This window comes from Triturus cristatus, chromosome 7 (assembly GCF_964204655.1).
Source record: "Triturus cristatus chromosome 7, aTriCri1.1, whole genome shotgun sequence".
Lineage (NCBI taxonomy): Eukaryota > Metazoa > Chordata > Amphibia > Caudata > Salamandridae > Triturus > Triturus cristatus.
In genome coordinates this window covers 1,832,854,357-1,832,877,955 of record NC_140590.1, presented here as the reverse complement: position 1 = coordinate 1,832,877,955, position 23,599 = coordinate 1,832,854,357, and the positions used below count along the sequence as shown (strand labels likewise).

At 41.3% G+C, this 23,599-nt stretch overlaps 1 protein-coding gene and 1 gene segment (V, D, J or C); one reads left to right on the top strand and one right to left on the bottom strand.

Moving 5' to 3' along the window:
- Window positions 1-23,599, bottom strand: part of LOC146813330 (T cell receptor beta constant 2-like) — a 934,578-nt gene that overhangs the window by 731,170 nt on the left and 179,809 nt on the right.
- LOC146813332 (trypsin-3-like) lies at window positions 1,464-15,524 on the top strand. Its single transcript, XM_085620143.1, has 5 exons — window positions 1,464-1,596; window positions 5,607-5,766; window positions 11,938-12,233; window positions 13,504-13,640; window positions 15,282-15,524. The coding sequence occupies exons 3-5, from the start codon at window positions 12,104-12,106 to the stop codon at window positions 15,429-15,431; spliced, it is 417 nt and encodes a 138-aa protein (XP_085476269.1). The 5' UTR covers window positions 1,464-1,596; window positions 5,607-5,766; window positions 11,938-12,103; the 3' UTR covers window positions 15,432-15,524.

The window sequence follows — 23,599 nt, the reverse complement described above, 5'->3', positions numbered from 1 at the left end:
TGGAAGATGTCATCGATGATTTCATCAGTGATATCATCAATTATGCCATTTGAGATGTCATCGGTAATTAATTTTCTAGCACGTATTTAATTAAATAAAAGAAATGACATCAGGCCTCAAAGCTGGTGGGCGCAAGCTTACAGACATGCCGTTTTCTAGTTCAGCTAGGGAATCTTTCATCAAGGATGAAACAGGACTCATTCACAATCTATATATTCTATGTTTTCATGTCTATTACAACCTTCCTACCCCATTCATCATTGTTATTTTTTTTTCTTTCTGTGTCGATCTCAGCGGCTTCGTGTTTTGCATTTTATTACGCATCTGATATTCAGTGTCGTTTTCAGGCACTAAGAATTGTCTTAATGACTAGAATTCAGTAGACATGTTGACCATGTTCCAGTCCCCCCGGGGCACAATGCACTTTGTAGAGCTTATACTTATAAGTGTTTCTAAACACAACAGCCCCCACAACGCTAAGGATGCCTGGCCTCCACCTTGGGGGTGCCCAGGAGTGGACGCCTCACAGGGAAAGCCAGGATGGGTTCCACAGCGGTATTCGTACAAGCGCCTTGAGACCCTTGCGGGTGAGTAGTGCGCTATACAAGTATCAATTTACATTTACATTTACATAAACAAGCACTGGCAAAGCCAATAGGCCTCACATATGCAAGATCTATTGGCTTTGTCCATTTTTATAGATACTTTGTAGAATGGAATGCCTGCTGTGCTGTATGGGTGAAACTTAAAAGAAACGTGCTATCACCCTGCCAACATTGACCACGGCATTGCACATTTTAAAACTTTTTTATTCTACTTTTAGCCATGCTGCTCAGCAGTCACACCATTGCACAGCATTGGTAAACGCATTGGCTTTGTTAATGCTTGTTTTAAATGTGTCAAGTATTCTTGAGTTTTGTGGTATACATAATATATATGTTGTAATATGTGAAGATAACAAAAATGCTCAGTTTTGATCTATATTCATATCTTCTAACACTACTTTTCTGGGAAGGCACTAAAATATTGTTTTCCTCACTCACGTCATGCTAATAGTTTACCTTTTTGGGGGGGCTGGTAATTGAGAGCCAGACACTGAATGGAATATTATGGAACAGTGAAGTTATGTGTTTTGTATAACTTATTATGAGTGGCTGAGCTTTGATCTAAATCTTATTCCTCATTCCTTTTATGACTTAGAAGAGACCATGGGTTTTCCACCTTCCTATGCGTGCAGGTGTTGCCATCTGCTGTGCCCAGTTCCCATGTTCAGTGCAGCTCATCAGTGGATGGTGAGCGCCTAGTGTGCAGTCACTCGATGATGATTAAATGAAGGGCACAGTTTGAGAGAAAAACAAACAGCTAATCATTAACCTATTGATCTTGTTCTTCTATTAACTTCAGTACATTTTATGCATTTTCTTTCCATATCATCACCTGCTTCGCACAAAAATAGAAGTAGCCTTGAAAAGAAGCAGATAAAGCTGGGTCTGGTTGGGTATAAATATCCGGATCTCCAGCAGAGAAGTCACTCTGCGACCACCCTCAGGACAACCATGAAGTTCCTTCTGATCTGTGCCCTCCTGGGGGCTGCTGGTGAGTTAGCATTACACTAAATTTCACTGGAAAAGACAACCTCACCACTCCGCTCTTAAAAGGCAGGTTTTTCTCCCCATTTTGGTGGAGATCAAGTTTCCCAATCTGCAGCTCACTAATGTTAAAAGGGTCCAGGAGTCTTGGAATGTGTGGCCTGCTATTCTGAATAACCCATTTCACATTTCCGCTAAATATATTGATTTGGGTCCATCACTACTCACCAAGTGAAGGGTGGAGGTCAAATTTGTAAATCTGCAGATCACCAATGTTTATCAGCAAGCACATCGGAAGTTATCGAGATCCAACTCTGTGTACATTGACAGAAAACTTGCACCTGCACATTCCACTCACGGCTGCCTCCACTTTATGGAGCGTAAAGTGGTCAGGAGTCCTGGACCGTGTGACCTGCTCTTCTGATTGGTACATTAGATTCATTATTACTACTCACCAAGTTATTGTACTACTGAGTGAAGGTCCATCACCACAGGCCATTACATTGGTTTGAGGGATTCAGTGTACAGGAGAATACAATGAAACATTACTGAGCTTCATGTTGGTGAATCAATGTAAACAAACTTATATCACTCAAATATTGCAACAGCTTCTTTAAGATTGGTTCAGACCTCATTCTCTACAGCCCCTTCAAAATAGTGATTAGTGTGCAATTACTGGGAGTCACACAACTGTGGTGCTTCCTTCACTGGCAATTCTGGTTCCATTTGACTTGATCATGCCTTCACCCAATCGCCTACGTTGAATGAAGAAACAGTTGGTTTTCTAAAACACAAGAGCGGTAGTAATGTATAGCGGATCGCACCTCAGAAAACAATATATAATCAGACTGGGCAGTCAAAACGATTTTCTTAATTTCCTTATTCACAAATGACAAAAAGCAATTAGTTGTGGTGCCACTCAGGATAAAAAATGCACCTTACTACCTTAGGTGCATAGATGCACAGATCCTGCAAACAGTCACTATGTGAAGCAATATGATATACAAATATCCCGGCACTCAAAAGAGATACCCTTTTTTCCCCCTGTATGTATCCTTTATAGCAAACTACATTCAATTGTGTCAATATATCACTGGCGACAAACAAAGATGGATTCATACAAAAAAAAATCTTTTTAATTTAAAAAGACATTGTATAAGACATGACAGTTTTCAAACAAGACCATAAAAACCCATTGTCCCTAAACAAGCATGACATTGAGGAGACTATTTATAAAGGGTATTTGTAGCTTTACAGTCTTGATCCAAATGCGCAATAGCCGAAACGTGTTTCGTCACATCAAGTGACTTCCTCAAGGCTTTCAAAAGTATTCTTTTCTGTGACTTTAAAAATCTTATTTCTCCAAGGTAATTTGCCAGACACGGTCCCAATACGACTGGTATTTTCCCAATTTGTAAGCGATGTCTGCCTATCTCACAAGTTAGAATTCTGGAAATCTACCTAATAAGTAGTTCCAAAAATATGTACCATAGATCCTGCATCTGTTTGTATGTCAGGTTTTGTGCATATAGTACGTTTTCAAAGCCCAAAGGACAAGATCCAAAATGTGCTGGCCCCTGTTGGATTCTTCTCATTTCATAGTTCGATTTTCAAAGGTGTATGTAGCCTTTAGAGTATATTGAAAGCCTTGAGAAAGTCACTTGATGTGATGAAACACGTGTCGGCTGTTGCGCATTTGGATCAAGACTGTAAAGCTACAAATACCCTTTATAAATAGTCTCCTCAATGTCATGCTTGTATAGGGACAATGGGTCTTTATGGTCTTGTTTGAAAACTGTGATGTCTTATACAATGTCTTTTTAAATTAAAAAGATTTTTTTTGTATGAATCCATCTTTGTTTGTCGCCAGTGAAATATTGACACAATTGAATGTAGTTTGCTTATAAAGGTTATATACAGGGGGAAAGAAAGGGTATCACTTTTGAGTGCCGGGATATTTGTATATCATACAGTTGTTTATCTAAGTCAGTGGGTGTCCAGCATTAAAAGCGCCTCTGAGTTTACAAACTAGGCACGCTAATTTTTCACTGGTGATATTTTGTGATTCTTCTCTATTTTATGGAAAAACATTAATTATGCTTTAATATTTGGCCATTGTAGAATATCTGGTGGACGGAGTTTTGTGTTTATGGAATATGAGAATGCTGAAGAGCAGTTTGTTGTTTTTTATACAATTTCTTTTCTTCTTTTCAAATGTTCTCAGCACGGAAATTCTGGGGATAGTTGTTAATCATACTTTTGTATATGATGGCTTGTTGTTTGATGCTCTTTTTTTAAATATATCCTACCTGGGTCAAAAACCTTTCCGAACTACATGCCAATGCTCTTTAGAATATTAGACTCAGGAGAGTTTGATAACTTGGCTACCAAACGTTCATAGCATTTCCTTTAAAAAGTGAGAAATGTTGCTTTGTATGTAATGTTAAAAAAGCAATTCGTTACAACAAACAGAGAAATAAAATTAATAGATTAATTCACCTTTGAAATGTAGCTATTACTTTTGCGGGTTATCTCTTTTCATCTTGGTTTAAATTAGACTTAAATGAAAAACCAATAGGCCTATTGCATAGCCAAATCATGCACGAGACAAGGAGAATTGTTGCTTCAAGAGACTTTTAGCCAAAAACTAATTCCTCTTGACCAATTTAGTGTTTGTTCTTTCTATGGTGATATTTCTGGACAGCACGTTCCCTGATGGCTTCAGGACATCACATTATGGTTACCACAGCAGTGCACTGAACTTTGTAGCTTGTTGTGTCATTCTTATGCACTTAGGGCATAATTTACAATGAATTGTCATAGGGCAGCACCGTAAGTCTTTTAGCTGCACTGTCCTACGCCAATTCGAAAGGGCAGGAAGGCACCGTATTTACAAGATATGGTGCATTGCTCTCCTTTCAGCCAGCACCAGCGCACAATTTGGTGCCTAGAGCCAATGCAGGCCCCTTGCACCATGTTGCAAAGCTGTCTGAGTTGTTGGCAGGATTGTTTTTGTGCAAGACAGGAAACCTTCCTGCTCAAAAAAGAATCTATGGAGGCTTTGTCCTCCTACGTGCAGCACACATGAAAAGAGGAAAAAACAAGGACAAATAAAGATATGTCTCCTCTTTATGCCTCCCTAGGGAGGCGGACAGTTTTGACCCTTTGCCAGATTTACAGATCCTTGTAAATCTGGGAATGTGCCAAAGCCCATGGGTGCAGGGCCAGACTGGCTGTAGCGGGCACTGAGCATTTCCCAGGTGAGCCGCCATGGAGGGGGCTGGTTTTGGGCCACTGGTGGGCCGTTTTTGTTACCGGGGGACGGCAATATCGGCCCTCTGTAACAAAATCGGACGAAACCGGCCCTAGCAAACAGTTCGGCTGCACAGCCCCCTGCCCTACAGGGGGGCCGGCCGAGCAGTTTGCCAGGGCCTGTTCTGGTTTCCAGTCCGGCACTGCATGGGTGCTGCAATGGAAAGCCCACTGCAACACCCATGGAATGCCTCCTTGACGCAGTGTGCGGCAACACAGCAACTTGCGTTGTGTTTGCCTTACACTATATCTACGAGGTCATGAAAAGCCATGCGAAATGGCTTTGCGTGGCCTCGTAGATATGGGTCTGCTCTCTGTACATCCAGGGCATCATAAAAAGTGATGCTCCAGTGGTGCAAGGGGCTTGTAAATAAGCCCCCAAGTTACTATGACACACCCATTCAGAAACATATTGTAACAATTTTGTGTTTAGCTTTTTATCTCTCTGGAGAGTTACATTCAGTCAGCTTTTCAATTGACCAACAAATATGCACATTATCTCCACGAAAATTCAACATTTACAGATATTTTTCACACATGTTTATCTAGCACAATCTGATATTTAAGATAAGTGTGGTAGCATTTTGCTAATTTTGACTTTATCACCTCATCATCATAGTTGATGTCGGTGATGGTGTATGTGTCGCCCAATGGAGTATTTTATAACTTAGTTCACCTTTGGTATATTTCTTGCCTCTCTTTCAGCTGCTTTACCCATTGATGATGATGATAAAATTGTTGGGGGCTACACTTGTGGGAAGAATGCACTCCCCTACCAGGTGTCCCTGAATGTCGGCTACCATTTCTGCGGCGGGTCCCTCATCAACAGCCAATGGGTCGTGTCGGCTGCTCACTGCTACCAATCGTAAGTCTACTGAAGTTCAGCTATGCATGCTATTGGCTAGAGTATACACACTTAGTGAGTTCAACTTGCAAGAAAGTAATCACCCAAGCTGAATGTAAGACAATTTCAGATCCATTAAGAACAGCAGGTCCTCGCCTGATAGACCGATCTAGATTATACTTAAAAGCATCACATCTGGCAGATGCCCTATGAGTGAGGGCAAGAAGTACTTTTGTTTCATAGAGTAACTAGGGAAAGGTGGGTAAACCCAATGTTTGTCATTAATTTAATTCAATTCAATTATTGACCTACAGCGGCTCAGTTAATTATTTGACATTGAGCCATGTCAGCTGTTTTCTATTCTAACCTGGAACCTTTGAGCATATACTTTGGGACAGTCAATAGTTGAGCATATGGGTATAATTATTCTACCTAAACTTGAGAAGCATCCAAATTGACCATATTAGCTCATGTATTAATCCCACGGTGTAGCCAAAAGTATTTTCATTTCTGAAAAAGTGTCTATAAGCCCTCTGGTAAGAATTGGTTTTAATGGGTATTTTGTTGGCCGCTTCTGTGCTTGAGGGCTCTTCCGTGTTGTTAAAATGGCTGCAGATGCTTATGTGCCCCCTTCTGTAATACCCATTGCACATGGACATATTTCATGACTGGATAGTGGAATAGAAATAGAGAATAATTGCGTAAAATCCTTGGTAGATGAAGGATGTAGTGGTGCCATTCAAAAATCAAACAACAAAAGAATGTCTACAGAAGAAAAAAGAAAAGTAAGAGTCCCAAGCGGAGCTAGGGAAACCTATAATGTGATAATGTTCCCTGAACAAATCAATCTGATATGTATAAAGAACCCTCACTCACCAACCTGGTTGCTGACATGCTTCATCATAGGGTTCCACCAGAGGTGCCTAATGCACCTCTGGTGTGCTTCAACGTTTTGATTACAACCGAGCAAAGATATCAGACCAGTGAAGACAATTCAAATATGGTGAGTGTGCAAAAAAAGGGGAGTGGTGTGAATTAAAAAGTACACAGGATTCGTCCAAAAATAATTTTAATGACGACGAACCTGGCACTAGTTAAAAGCAAGTGTATAAAGGACTATTTCAACTGATATCAATTGATCAGATATATCCTATTTGCGTGATAGTTTGGTCGACATGTTTCAGCTTCTATACGTCACTGCACGAAGCTTTCTTCAGGACCTATCAAGTGAACAAATCACCTTGGCGGTATAAGCTCGCTAAGGCTTACCCTGACCTCAGGTGAAGAAACAAGACCGAATTAACTCACGGTTTTGTGGTGGCCTTCGAGAATTTCCCAAAAAGCCTTGAAATGTCTGTAAAAAACAACATTAATCTGTAGTACATGTATGTTTTATACATATCAGTTCATCTCAAACCATCCAAGAGACGTAAAACCGGCACAAAAACAAATTCTAGCAAGATTGTCAGGAATCAATCGACAGTGGCATAGATACATGTCTCATTAACTTTAAATGAAATCAATACTCGGAAAACATAAATTGCGTGCTCTCCTTAATTAATCCATGCATAGATGCAAATGCGTCAGTCATTTCTATCATTAATAAAAACAGGTGATACAGCGTGTCTATTTCAAGATCAAAGGCTAGTCAATGAATTGTGTCGAGAAGGCGCCACAGACATAATGGTGCAGACTTCAACACAGAGCAAGCAACAAAAACAGAAAAACAATCAGGGCTTACGTGTATTTACGAAAGTGTATGCTCCTTAGGCAAACGAGTGGGTGGGGGGACTACAGAACAACTGCAATAGAAAAAATACGGGAGGATTAATCCAAGTTCGTCCACCCGCTAATTTAAAAGAAATACCAAACCGCTAAAGACAACGCAGCTTTTCAAGCAGTACTCACTTCGTCCAAGTCCCCTGCCAAATAGGTCCACCTATATCGTCCCACCGTGCCTGGAGTCATTGACGGGCCGACACTTCCGTGTTTAAATAAAGAGAGGGTCAACTGATTGGGAATAACAACCAATCCCAGTTAGCAGCTACCAGCGTCACGTGACCAGGAAGTCATCCCGAACATCAAAAATGGAGAAGGGACAGTCCTGCCCGTCTCCGGACTCACGCTAGAACGCTAACTCTAAGATTCATTCGTTTCCTCTCAAACTTTATTTAAAATCTCGCACATACATTTTCCAGTTTAAAAAGGAGGAATCAGAACAAGCGTAACCGCATTAGAAACCCACATGGGATTGACAAAATAAACCGTGAAAAGGAGTAAGCCTGTATTCAGTATTATATGTCTCGTAGTAACATCATTGAAGAACGATAACCCTCAATTATAATAACAGTTAGAAACAACTGTAGGAACAAAAGAGTACAAGTGCTACATCATTAAAAGGTCATCTGTTGATACATACAGGGTCCTCATTCCTGATTCCAAATACTCCAACATCAATATATATGTGTACAGGGATATATAGTGTATGTGGAAACACTAATTACTGCGTCTCATCACTGTACCCAATGGGATATTATCATTCAACCCCACTAAATGTGTTGACACGCGATATATCCATCGCTGTTCTTTTTCAAAGAGCAAATTGGGTGAATTAAGGCCTGGTTTAATTTGCTCAATGATCGTCCAATGTAGATCATCCGCAGTATGATTCAAACGCAAGAAATGTTCAGTCAGTTTCGTTGTAGATCTTTTGCAGCGAATGTTACTGCGATGTTCCACTATACGTTGTTTAATCTTCCTGGTGGTCATCCCTACATACTGTAATTGACACGGACAAGTGATCAAGTACACTACGTCGGAGGTGTTACAATTAGTGTGACCACGTTATGTCCAGATCTTGTCACTTTCCAGAAGCAATGTCTTGGTGGGTGTAGTCAGATGGCAAACACTACACGACCCACATGGGAAGTGTCCTGAAACTGGTGGAAGACCCCAAGCACTAAGGACAGAAGGATGACCCTCACTCTGAGTATTCCTGGGTCTGGTATGGACCAGTGAATCCTTAATGCTCTTAGCCTTTTTGTTTGAGAAAAGAGGTTTTTCCCACTTCAGATTGTTGCTGGTGAGAATCCTCCAATGTTTTTTGATGGATGTAGAAATGGTATTCGATGCAATATTGTAGGTAGTGACACATGTCAAAGGTATATCCGTTCTTTCCTTAACATCGGTCTGTAAAAGGATATCCCTAGGTTGATTCCTGGTCCTTTTACGACTAGCTGTCAAAATCTTTTCGGGATAGCCCCTCTGTCTCAGTTTGAGGGTCAAATCCTTAGATTGTGTCCTGAAATCCTCTAATTTACTACAATTGCGCCGAATGCGTAAAAACTGCCCGTACGGTAGATTTTCTCGCAATGGACGCGGGTGAAAACTGGAGAACGTCAATAAGTTGTTCTTCGAGGTGGGTTTGTAATGGGTTTTAGTCAGTAACAACCCTTCCCTCTTAGTGACAACTACATCCAAAAATACCATCTCTTCCTTATCATAGCTGTGGGTAAATGTCAGATTGGCGTCACAGGTATTAATCCAACTGAAAAACTCAAGAAGAATATCCTCAGGCCCTTCCCAGATGATAAAAATATCATCTATATACCTCTTCCAAAAAGAAAGGTATATAGAAAAGGGATGCGAAGAGCTCAGAATGTGTTTACGTTCAAAATCATAAACATAGAGCCCCGCCACACTCGGCGCAAAAGTGCTGCCCATCGAAGTGCCTGTGGACTGAAGGTACAATGAACCCTGATATTCAAAAAAATTCTTCTTAAGTGCCAGAGTCGCACACTCAACGACAAATTGTTTAGGTGTTTCGAAAACCCATGGTTCTGAGTCCAAGGCTTCCCCAATGACTTTGATGGTGTCGTCCTGGGGGATGTTAGTGTACAGACTCTCAATGTCCAATGATACAAGGAAGGAAGTGTGATTATCAAATCTTGTAATGATGCCAAGAAACTCTTGGTGTCTTTTAGATAAGTAAAGGTGTTTTGGATCAGTGGTTTTAAGAAGTGGTCACAATAGGTGGAAAGGGGCTCTAACAGGGACCCTATACCAGAAACTATTGGGCGGCCTTGAGGCGGTAACTTATTTTTATGTGTTTTAGGCAAGGTATAAAAATAAGGAATTACACCCACTCCTTTAGTCAGGTAATCAGCCTCGTGTTTGGTGTTATATCCACTAGACTCAGCATGTTCTACAAGGTTACATATAGTTGCCTTTAGGTGAGGGGAGGGATCGGCCGACAGAGGTATGTAGTTTTTAGGATTGTTCAAGAGACGCCTGCACTCCAGGTCATAGTCAACAGCATTCTGTATCACAATCCCTCCCCCCTTATCTGCTGGTTTGATTACAATCGAAGAATTTTGATGTAATGACTGCAAAGCCTGAAATTCTGCCGAGCTCATATTCTTGTAAACACTTTTGTCCTGAAAGGATTCCACATCGTTGAAAACAGCCTGCTCAAACGCAGTTATTTCAGCTGGAATCAGGTGTGGAGGGGGTGTAAATGTCGATTTCAGGCGTAAACCAGTGTCATTGGGATGATCTACAGGGACATCAGATTTATTTTTTTCGAAAAAGAATTTCAATTTCAATTTCCTGAAAAACTCAGTCTGAAGACTGCATGAGATATGAACATATATACCTAATACTGTTGTAAGGTCAACAATGTTCTGACGATGACACCAACTGATATCAGTTCTGGCTCCAGGTGGAAAGTGAACAAATCTGACCACCTCACTAGGAACACTCACTCTTGTTAGCAGGTTTCATGGGCCGGTCGGGGAAGCAGCATTTGAGCGCCCTGCCAGCAGATTGTTATCCACAGCCAATGGTGTGTTCACTCACAACTAAAAGGCTCAAATTGGTAATTTTGTAGTTTCAGATTTTTCCCTATACAAAACATGACACCATTCAGTGGTCGCGCACATATTATAAAATATATAACACCAGACCCCAGGTCAATTAGTTATTTAAGGCCTGCGTCAAGGCTTCCATTGTTGAGGCAATCAATGACAAACTGGTCAGAGAACAATTATAAGGCTTTCAAAGACAGCAGTAACCTTTGGATATCAGGTGATCAGAGTCTGACAGTCAATCAAGGACTCAATCTCCTGTCATGGATAGAAGGGAGCCTGGTCTCGTGGTGGGTGACAAACAGAAGGAGCAAACCCTGCTGCACAACTGGTAGTTATGTATATGCAGATGGGAAGCCAGGGCTGGCTGCAATGGGTGCTTTCTTGGGGCTCACCATAGAACACTTGATATCTCATAAAAAAGTCTCACATGCTTGACATTGTTTGCAAGAGGTATGGTACTTAAGAGACTAACTAACCCTTGATATGCTTTCTTCTCAACCCATTAATTTTCACATCACAAACATGCACCATGAACCAGGAGTTGGTGAGGCTTGCTCTTACCTTATGAAGCAACATACCCGGGCGAAAACAACCAAATAGAAGAAACATTTTCATGATTTCAGGCCAGATGTACGACCGTTTTTTGCGGTTGCAGGGGGGTTGTAGACCCCTTTGCGACCGCAAAAAAGGAGTTGGCCATGTACTTTTCCTTTTGGGAGTCACAATTTATTTGAGACTAGCAAAATAGGAATACTGAGTTGCTATTAGGAAGGGGCGTACCAAGGGGGTCCCTTCCTAATAGCTAGTCCCCCAGCTATGTATGACTCTTTTCTGACTGCAAATGCGGTCGCAAAGCAGTCGCAGCTTACCACCCTTCTCCCAGGGACCACTGCCTGCCCTTAAAAAATTAAACGAAAACGTTTCATTTTTTCTTTTTTAAATGCATCCCATTTTCCTTTAAGGAAAACGGTCTAAATTTGAAAAAAAAAACTGCTTTATTGAAAAGCAGTCACAGACATGGTGGTCTGCTGACCCCAGCAGGCCACCATCCCTGTGAGGCTGGCCATTCCCAATGGGGTCGCAAATTGCGAGTGGCTCATGAATATTGATGAGCCTCGCATTTTGTGACCCCATTGGGAATCACTAACAGTGCCTCTGACACTGTTGTACATTGGATTTAGCGCCTCGCAATTTGTGACACGTAATTTGTCGCAAATTACAAGGCGCTAAATCCAATGGTCGTACATCGGACCTAGGATGTATAAAACTGCTGTTTTGACTATAAAGAATTAAAAGGCAATATTTAATTTGGTTCTTGTTCCAGACGTATCAATGTGAGACTTGGAGAGCACAACATTGCATCAAATGAAGGAACCGAACAGTTCATTGATTCCACCAAGGTCATCAGACACCCCAACTACAGCTCCAGGAACCTGGACAATGACAGTGTAACCATGCGCTTTACAAATTTAGAAATAAATAAATAAATCATGCTGATCAAACTGTCCAGAGCCGCGACTCTCAACAGCTACGTCAAGGCCGTCGCCCTCCCATCAGGCTGCGCTGCATCTGGAACCCAGTGTCTGATCTCAGGATGGGGCAACATGTCCGGCAGTGGCTGTAAGTAGTCTAGGGGACAAGGATTTATCTTTAACAAGAACTTCAAGTGGGGGTTATGTGCAATTCACTGTTAAATGGCAGGTCAATACCTTACAGAAAATTCATTAGAGCAATGCTCAGGGCCAGAATTTATCCCAGAGCAGTCTCATACTGTTGATCACCACTTCCAACTAATCGACATACAACAGAAGGTATTTAGGGCCTTATGTAGGTAGCCTAACATTTACCACTTCATAAATACCGAATTTTACCGATTCGGTATTTATGAAGTGGTAAATGCTATGTAGGTAATCAGTCGGTAAAAATTACCGAATCGGAATTGGTCGGTAATTAAGAATCGGTATTTACCGATTCGGTAATGGTAACTGGCTTCCCATTGATTCCTATGGGCCAGGAGGCCCGTAGGAATCGATGGGAAGCCAGTTACCATTACCGAATCGGTAAATACCGATTCGGTAATGGGGGGAGCACAATCAAGGGTGGCAGGGTGTCACAGTGACACCCTGTTGCACCCCTGATTCCTGCATGTGTACACATGTGGCACACATACATGCCCTAAGGGCATGTATGTCTGCCACATTGCACACTTCTAAGGGCCAAACAATGCTTTTTCTAAGACATTCGTCATTTACCACCAACTTTTAGTTGGTGGTAAATAACGAATCCACACAACACCCACACACTCCCCCTACATCTCATTTCAGGATTCGATATTTACCGAATCGGTAAAATTACCGATTTGGTAATTTTACCGATTCGGTAAATTACCGAATCCTGAAATGTCCCCCCTACATACCAAAAGCCTGAATACCGGTCGGTAACGGGATTTTTACCGAAAATCGGCCGTTACCGACCGGTATTAGGCTACCTACATATGGCCCTTAGTCTTTGATTGTGAAGTCAATTCACCTGTTTAGTGTCCGGGTAATCAATGACATTCTACACTAGCAAATAATGTATGACAGGAAAGCAAAATAATAATAATAATTAACCTCTTTGTGTACTGCATTCCTGCTGGTTCTAAGCTCTGCCAAAAGGCTAGAGGAAATGGAGAAAAAGGGAAACAAAAAGTCCCTCAATTTACTGTAATGCACAATAGCAAATCCTGAAGGTCTCTCCACAGGGCATCTTCTCCTCTCGATTGTTTAGATGTTTTCTTGTGCAGTTATTATTCTCATCATAATCTACATTAGGACATGTGTTGTGCAGGACAAAAATTGTTGTATTTCTATTGCCAACAAAAATTAATTTGTTATCCACTTTTCATCAGCAAACTACCCCAACACCCTGCAGTGCCTGAATGCCCCAATCCTGACCACCAGCCAATGCACCAGCTCCTACCCAGGGCAGATCACCAACAACATGTTCTGCGCAGGATACCTTGAAGGCGGAAAGGACTCTTGCCAGGTATGTGACATTCTAAGGTATTTCACACGGCACCAGCACAACGTACATAATTCATTGCACATCATGGTTGGATCTGTAGTAGATGCAGCTCATAGGAACTGGAGTAATAATTAATTGATAGACAGGACTCAATAGTGGGTAAACTATTAAATCAAAATAAAATAAAATATCAAAGAGGTAACAAAACTCAAAGGCGATATTGAACACTTATTTGTCTGCCTCTTTAACGCCTTTGTGTTACCAAGAAGAGTCCAAGGCACAGGTGCACTTGTGCAGAACATGGACTCTTATTCTAGGGTTTTGTTTTGGTGGAGAAGAAAATGACTGGAAGGAGAGAGGAATATTTAGAAACAGAATAAAGGCAATGAGTTTAGTAGAAGAACACATTAATGAGGGTTGTGTTGGCAGGAGCTGAGGAAGGACTGAATTAGGAATGGATCCCTGGCTGATAAGCGTGCCTCTGGTTTGCCACAGTGTGCACTGAATGCATCAATACCGACTGAACAAGGCCTCGGGATGCATTCACTTTCCTCCTCTGTGAAGCCACCTTACCATCGCCTTACTATGGGAAGAATAGATGTATTTTATACAACCTCATTCAACTGAAACACTGCGTCTGGATTCTGGGTCGGCATCAGATCCCGACCCAATTCTCAGGAGAATACATCAGTGATGGAATAGGGCGTAAGGTGCTTTTCACATTCCGTGGGGAAATTGTGCGATGAAAAGAGGACATTTGTTGCAGTGCACCTCACCTTCCAGCATGGTTTCAACCAAAACCATTTGAAAAAGGTGAGAAATTGCTATCCTTGGTCTTTTCAACCATGTAAATTTGCTCCTCCTTCACACACCAGGTCCCTTTAAAAGGTTCAAAGCTAGAGTTCAGATATTTTCGTCATTTCTCTTGATTTTGTTCAGACCATCTCTCTTTATGCCTCTTCCAATCCATCAGGTTTGTAATCACATTGCCTCACTGCTACTATGTGCCCCACTGCCTCCTCAGTACTGGAAAGCCCCACTCTAGGCTTTATCTCTCTCATCCCTGCGGTACCTTTAAAATCACTCAGATGCGCTATATTCTAGAGCCCCAGAGAACCCCCTGGAACATTCCTCTAAGGCCAGAATGACAATAACACAGGGCACTAGCACCGCTAACTGGTCTCCAGACCTGGACACAATACTGACGTCTGTTGACTTGTGCCTCAAACACCTTGGGGATCCTTTTCTGATGTAGACTGCAATCAAATCAACATTCTTCTCAAATAAATGCATACACAGCCCAAAGAGAAATATATTTAAAAACATTGCCAATGGCATTACAAATCCATTATGAGAAGTGATTGGGTTTCCATACACATTGCTATGCCACATGCGGTGGTGTATGGTGCAACACTTAGGAAAAGTGCATTTGGCTAAAAAGAGATTTTACAACCAAAGTAATGTTCAATATTTCAGAACACATACAACAGAATACTATGCTTGCAACCATTACTCACATGTGATGAATGATACAAGTTGTGATTTCATTATCATATTCTGTCAGACTAGTGCAATGAGGTTGACTTTATTGTACGCATTAGTCTCGGGTTGCACATAATATTCTCAAGTCAACATTCTATGAACATTGCCTTTTTCTTTCAGGGTGATTCCGGTGGCCCAGTGGTCTGCAATGGTCAGCTCCAGGGTGTGGTCTCCTGGGGTATTGGTTGTGCTCAGAGAAACTACCCAGGAGTTTACACCAAGGTCTGCAACTACGTCAACTGGATTCAGAGCACTGTGGCTTCAAACTAAGAACATTTCCTACCTGAGATGATGCTCACAGAATGTAACTTCTTGATTTGACTCTGTACTGCTGTGGAGGAAAAATAAATCATGGAATGAAAACTAATGTTTATTTGTTTTCTTTTATCAAGTCCTCCCTGCATATGAAATGACAAAATTGATTCAAATACACCCTTTAGGCAAAACAAGCAATAGCAAAGTCAATAGGCCTCGAATTTAATATGTGCAAGTGCTTCTTCACTGATTGGTGAATTTGTCTGAGCTTATAGACAAATGGAAGAATGACTAAATGGATAAGTGAATGTATGTATGAATGAATACAGATATGATTCAGGGAATTACTGATTGGGATGGCAGAATGGTGAGTAACTTGGTCCTGAAATGGATGACTGGAATATTGAGTTTATTAATGAGTGAGTGAACAGCTTTAGGAAAGCCTTCTCCTGCCACATCAAACACACTGGCCTCAGACAACCATGCGCTCCCTCATCAACTAACCGTTTAAGAAACATGACTAGTTCTGAGACTGTAAGTGCCAAAAAGACAACCTTCAGCTCTCGCAAATCTTTCCTACCAGAATTGTTACAAAATGCTGATTAAGGTTCCAAGTAAAAAAAAACAGAATGGCTCCCAGAGCCATGCCATCTTTTAGCAGATAAACCACTGCTCTGCAGCCCAGCATCATGACCAAATCCAGGATCCTATGGCACCAGAAGGTTCTGTCTCAGTGTGGTGGATGTCTGTTGCTCACCTTGGACTGACCACATCTACACTAAGAGGTTCTGCGCATCCTGGTTACAAAGTGAAACGACCAGTCCTGTGACTGCAAATGTCAAAAATACAACCTTCAGCATTTATAACTCTTTCCTTACAAAATTGTCACTAACATGTGATGTAAGTATCAACTGAAAAAACTCAGAATGCTTCCCATACTCTGCATCCTTTAGCAAATTTGAGTGAAAGCCGCTACCTCTGTGAAGTCCAAAATCCTGTCCAAGTCGAAGATGAGATGGCACCAGAAGGTTCAGCGTTAAATTGATGGATCCCATCCACTGGCAGCCAGGGCTGAAGTGTTTCAAGTGCCATAAAAGTCAGCTTCTCACTTAAGGCTTGACCACATTTACATTTAAAGATTCTGCACTTCTCAGATACAAAGGTAAAAGTCGCAGTGAAATCATCGATTTGATAGAAGCCATAAAATCTCACTGCATTGTAGAATGAAACGACTCAAAAAAATGCATATGGCGAAAGGAAGCTGTCCTAGAAACCTAGTATAAATCAGCAAACAAAGGATGGGTCACTTGGCTGCACTGAATATGGTAGACAACGATCTAACTTAATTTTATAAGAGACTTAGGGCTAGATGTACGACCGTTAGATTTAGCACCTCGCAATTTGCGAAAAATTGCGAGTCTCAAATTGCGAGGCGCTAAATCCAATGTACAACAGTGTCAGAGACACTGTTAGCGAATCCCAATCGGGTCGCAAAATGCAAGGCTCATCAATATTCATGAGCCACTCACAATTTTTGACCCCATTGGGATTGGCCAGCCTCACAGGGATGGTGGGCTGCCGGGGTCAGGAGACCACCATCTCTGTGACTGCTTTTGAATAAAGCAGTTTTTTTTCAAATGCAGCCCATTTTCCTAAAAGAAAAACGGGATGCATTTAATAAGAAAACATGCAAAGTTTTTGTTTAATTTTTTAAGGGCAGGCAGTGGTCCCTGGGACCACTGCCTGCCCTTAAAAAATATTTTCCCCTGCGTTCGCGAAGGGGAAGGGGTCCCCTGGTGACCCCTTCCTTTTTGCGACCCCATTACCACCCTTTGTACATAGGGTTGTGCTCGCTATTAGGAAGGGAACGCCCCCTTCCTAATAGCGAGTCGCAGAACTCTATTTTGCGAGTCACAATAAATTGTGACGCGCAATATAAGGTTTGTACATACCCCATTCCATTTTTGCATGCGTAAACGGGTTCGCAAACTCGTTTGCACATGCAAAAACGGTCATACATCTGGCCCTTAATGTGCTATTCTAAATTTTGGGCCTATAGCAAAATGTTCTACCTTGTTGAACCAAAAATGTGCTTGTGGGTTTTGCTAGATACTTCCATCAAGGAACTACCAATGAAATGAATGCCAATCATTACACGTTGAAGTAACCTTTTCACTCACAAAATGTGACTCTCAGGTTGTGGTCACCACAATATCAGTTTTGAGCCAATACATCAAAAACGTGTTTCTTTTTGTTGCAACCTCATAAGTATGCAGACAATACTCCAACTCCTGGAAGCCGATAACGTCATACTTTGCTTTTTGCCTTGAATTAAAATTTGCAAATACTTATAGTTGGCTTTTTACCACATGGTTTTATGCACCCTATATAGCGTTCACACATCCTCATGCTCTATGTGACAGTAAAGGCCTTATCAGGACACCATTGTGGCTTCGGGTCTGACCGACCTCCAGTCGGAAGTCCCAACTGTTGAATTATGATGCGACCACTCATGGTGCGGTTGCAAGCTCCCTTGTCTGTATAGGAACTTGTGCAGAAACTGGCGGCAGCACAAGCTCCCATGCAGAAAAGGGAGTTGTGTTCATTCTTTCACCGTTGCCTGCCACATGGTGCAGGGAACAACAGGGGCACCATAGATGCCCCCTTGGCCCCAAACCAGAGTCCGTAGGAATAAGGATGCCCCGCTAAAGGCCCCCAAACTCGCTTTCTGACAGACTTTTCATGGCAGAAATCCCGGCATGTAACGCCGTCCAAAAAGATTACATGCCGGTTCCGAAGCCAGCTGGAATGTCTGGCCATTTTCAAAACCGATGGCCTCCATTGTAACGAGGCTGTCGGTTTTGAAACTGCGATGAGGCTCGGAAAACCTCTGACCTGCGTTCTTCTGGCTTTCCGAGCCTCATCGCAATCGGCTCCCAAGTGTTTGTCTTTTCATCCCATGGATAATCATACACTATATAACGTACAAATGCCCTCTTATACTATCTGACAGTAAAAGTTTACTTTTTTATCACATGAAAATATACACTCTATTCAGTGTACACACTTTCACGTGTACTCCGTGACAGGAAATGTTTCTCTTTTTATCACATGGATATACACACCCTATATAACGTATACATGCCCTCTTGTACTGTGTGAGAGGAAATGTTTATCTTTTTTTTCACATGGATATATACACTCTATAAAGTGTGCACACTTTCACTTGTACTATATGACAGTAAATGTTTGTCTTTTTATCACATGGATATACACACTCTATAAAGTGTACATACTTTCCCTTGTACTATTTGACCATAAATGTTTGTCTTTTTATCACATGGATCTACACACCCAGTGTGTTTAACTTTTCGATTGACAGTTTTCACAATGAACATATCTCACTTTCCACTTGGATGCTTGCAAGTTTTTATTTTACAGACATACTCCAGAACTTAAATATTTCTTTATAGGACCAGGCAGAACTTTGTAAATGATACAAACAAATTGGCATTTTCAACATCGTAAACACAACAAAGTAAACAAACATTGGCAAAGTCTATAACTCTGGCCTTGGCAATCCAAGCAATGTTTTTATTGTTTTTTTCACAAATGTGCAATAGGCGCAAAATGTGCAAAAGTAATAGTTAAAATAAAAAGTTACAATGAAAACATACAGTATATGTTTTTGCAATCAAAAGTAAAAAGCAATCCATCACAAAAACAAACCAAACACAAGAAATAAGAGCAGAAATGAAATGGACAGACCTACCAGTCCTGGCCCCTAATTAAACTACTTGTGGGGCAGAGGTGTGCAAGCAATATACCATCACTGTACCATCAAGGGGGCTATAGCTCTACATCAGGACATTGGAAAGCTGATGACTCCATTAAAAATTCTAAAGTGGCGCACGCCCTATAATGGTTGCAATATACGGTTGGCTCTTATAGACCAATGTTTGTATTTTTATTTATCCCGGTTTAGGAAATTCCTCCATTGTTGAGAAGAATGGAATAATAGCAGTTTAGTTCTTCGGCTTTAGGCGTTATCAGTTGTTAAGGGCCCTCTTCCTTATTATAGCCCTGAGCTTGTGTCTCAGGCTTATACCTTGTGAAGAAGGCCTTTAACCTCTTCTGTGTCCATGACGAGATAGTCTTGTCATGGAGCACGGTCACGCTGTGCCCATGACGAGACTATCTCGTCATGAACCCCACCCACTAATGCAACGCCCGGCACAGGAGGGGGAAAGGGCGTGGCACTGAAGGGGTTAACAATTATAGTTATCGGCAGAGGGCTTAAATGATTTAATAGCATTATTAGGAACATTAGGTATCATGTAGGCAAATTCACTGTCCAAATCCTCAAAGCCAAGATAATTAAAAAAGTTCACAGCTCACTCAAAGTGGACTAAATTCATGCTTTCAGGGGCACTAACACAGCATCCTTCACTAAATAAAACCAGAGCTAGGGGGATGAGCCAAACAGCTAATCCCAGAAATAAGTGGAACATAGGTGCACCATTATAAAAGCAATCTTTCATTCATGTTTTTGTACTAGTAACAGAAATTAAATTCTGAAACTATGGCACACTTTTTGTGGGGGTAAATCCGCTCACAGGGGTGGGTGTTGGTATCCAAAGATATAAGCTTGCAGCTAGCCACAAACATTTTAGATTCTCAACCTTCAAACAGTTAAATCCGAATTCCTATTAGGCAAAGGAGCACATGCATTTTTTACACTAGAAACATGATGGAATCCAACCAAAAACAATGGTTGTGTAGTTGAAGGGGTTTTTTCAGAGGGTAAAATTGTTTGTTTTGGAGAAACAAAGTTATATAATGCAAATGCATTTACACACTACATTTGGTCCAGCTGAAATGTAGATAGACTAAATATCATATTATGTAAATGTTAACAAATGTGGCTACTCTTGAGAATTACCAGAAATTCACAAATACGCACTAATGTAGGCATAGGTTTAAGAGTGTACATTTCTGATTTCCTTCTCAGACCTTTGTGAATTGGTTAGAGTGGAAAAACGTTTTGGAGCAAGTGGCAATTGCCATGTCTTTGAGCATCTGCCAATCAAAAGTCAAATACTTTGTGCAGTTGCCTCATCTCATGGTATTGCTCAAATGGAGCAGGTAAATCTCAAGGGACAATGGGGCATGCACATCAATGCTGTACAGTAGGAACATGGAAAGAAGAGCAAATATCAGAAGGAGTGTCCTGTACATTGGTGTAACACAATAAGGGTGCAAAAGGAACAATAAATACCATGGAAGTGTGTCCTTTATATCAGTGTATGGCACTGGGGTTCCAGAAGCAAGAATGAATACTAGGACGTGTGCCCTCAGTGTAACACAATGGGGGCACAGAAGGAAGAATAAATGCCAGGGCAAGGCAAGTACAACATCAATATCTTGAGATCTTGGATTTTGTCAAAACCAATAACCAAACCAACCAATAGAAACACAAAAACGATTACAAATATCAATAGTACATCAATAAAACAGTGATCAATCCACCAATTGAACCCACAATCAACATTACATATCTAAACATCCCACAAAAGGCATAGCAATCTATTCCGCAATCTCGAACCACAACACACCTCACAAATGCATACAACATCCAATAATCAATCAAACCTATTCATGTTTTCACTTCAAATCATAATGAACTCCAAGTCAACCTGTGAGGATCTTCGGTGCCGGCACTGCTGGCAGAGTTCCCAAAACCTCCACTATTCTCTTGGACAGGTCATTAAGGATCAAGAAAACCTCTTGCGGACCCCTTATGAAGAGAATATGCTCTTTAAAACATGGCCATCCTCTGTTATCAATTTGTGGGAGCAGAACCATAGCCCAATATTCAGGACACCCTAAAATTCAGATCGCCCCAAAAGTTAACTCGGACAGTTTTGCCCGTTTGACCTAGTGTATATAGACACCCTTCCCTATATCAAATTATCACAGCAATAATTATAGGAAACAGGGACCACTCAATAACTGAATTCTAGGTCACAGGAAAGGTTAAAGGATTTTGTTACAAAAATCAGGCAGTACAGAACAAATGCCATGAAGGCTCAAATGCAAACTTATACAGAACTGTCAAACTCAGAAACAATTTTAAGTCTCAGTGAGCAGCAAAATCCAGAACAAAATAAGAAAGAATCCCTAGTCCAAAAGGAATTTCTTCTGACTCACCTGCAAACCCTGTTGTTCTTATGCACAATTCTCGAACAACAAATTAGAGAAAGAACAGGATCATCTTTGCATGACCACGAGTAACAGTTATTCTAGAAAATCAGAATAATCTACATCACTTCTACAGTTCCTAAGGACTAACTCATTCTAAGAGAGCGTTAAGCATATTCCATGCTGTTGCTATCCACAGATGTCCTAAATAATGGGAAACATTTCAACAGTGAATCTTCACACAAATACGACTAGACTGACCATGAAACTACAGCAAAAGGGCCTTAAAAAATGTTACAGTAAGGAACACCAGAAAGTTCAATCACAGCACACATAACAGTAAATGTACATGACATCAGTTTGTCTTCACATCTGCAGAGCTTGTGGGAAGAGAAGAAGTACAGGGGGACAAAATTGGAGGGACAAGAGTGTGGTACTGAAAATTCTGGACCCGTATTATAAACATCGTCGTATCATGACGATTTTAGTATCAGCGAACCGCAAATGATGAGTGCGGTATGCATGAGCGTTTTCGTCATGTTACACCGATGGATTCACTGTGTATTTGGAGATTTCGTTCTGAACCATGGGTTCCATTTTGTGCATAGCAGCCATTTTGTGGTTGCCCTCACATAGGCTGATGACTTTAGCTGACTTTTGAATGACCTGAGTGAACTGACCCTGTTGCCTGAAGCAGACCTCGTTGAGCCAGTTCCTTGTTAGGCAGCTGGTCAGATAGAGATCAAAGAACAGGAGATTGTAAAGTTTGGTATGCACATACACACCCCTTATCCTGCCTCTCATCTGTTTCTGTTCCTGCTTTTATGGTCTATTTACGATGGGGAGGTGACCATTTTTATTATGGGTTTATCCAGCTTGTCTAAAGAAGTAATAGGATTATGCTCCAGCAACATCTTGATGATCTGATGAATATAGACCTGGATTCAGATTGACATGAGTTTAGGTTATTGCCTATGTAAGGTTCTGTGGTACTGAAAATTCTGGACCCGTATTATAAACATCGTCGTATCATGACGATTTTAGTATCAGCGAACCGCAAATGATGAGTGCGGTATGCATGAGCGTTTTCGTCATGTTACACCGATGGATTCACTGTGTATTTGGAGATTTCGTTCTGAACCATGGGTTCCATGTTGTGCATAGCAGCCATTTTGTGGTTGCCCTCACATAGGCTGATGACTTTAGCTGACTTTTGAATGACCTGAGTGAACTGACCCTGTTGCCTGAAGCTGACCTCGTTGAGCCAGTTCCTTGTTAGGCAGCTGGTCAGATAAAGATCAAAGAACAGGAGATTGTAAAGTTTGGTATGCACATACACACCCCTTATCCTGCCTCTCATCTGTTTCTGTTCCTGCTTTTATGGTCTATTTACGATGGGGAGGTGACCATTTTTATTATGGGTTTATCCAGCTTGTCTAAAGAAGAATGTTGGTTTTGTCCGGCTTTTCACCTTTGTCAACTGAAACCCTGTAATTATAATGTTGCCTCTCTAGCTTTTTCATTTGTTTAAGAATGTGACTGGTACAACTCCCTTGTATGCCTAGGGCATAATAAATGGTATAAAAGGTCTGAGCTAAGACCATTCTGCAGGCTGCCTCATTCAGTTGCTTTAGGTGCTCCTGGGCGACGTAGCCTCACTCATTTGAGTTTAATAAAGATGTCTTTTCATATTTCAGCTTCTTTGCCAAGTTCTTTGTTATATTACCCTGAGAATGACATTTTTGAATACCACAGTTGGCGCCCAATGTTGGGCTCATCAGAAGTGGCTATCTGGAGGAGTGATCTTGTCAGAGGACAGAAAACTACTGGGGAGAGCAGGACAGAAATCCACTAAGCAGGTACTGTGTGCACAGAGGTTCTGGGGGATTCTTCGTCTCTGCAGCCCAGTATATCTCTGATCTTTCTGACTTTGACTCTCCAAAAGATGTCACTCCTGACTGAGAACCTTTTTGGGCGTAAGT

Coding starts and splice junctions, on each gene's coding strand:
- LOC146813332 (XM_085620143.1), top strand. CDS start 12,104: ATGCTGATCAAACTGTCCAGAGCCGCGACTCTCAACAGCTACGTCAAG. Junction 12,234..13,503: donor CAACATGTCCGGCAGTGGCT/GTAAGTAGTCTA, acceptor ACTTTTCATCAG/CAAACTACCCCAACACCCTG. Junction 13,641..15,281: donor GCGGAAAGGACTCTTGCCAG/GTATGTGACATT, acceptor TTTTTCTTTCAG/GGTGATTCCGGTGGCCCAGT.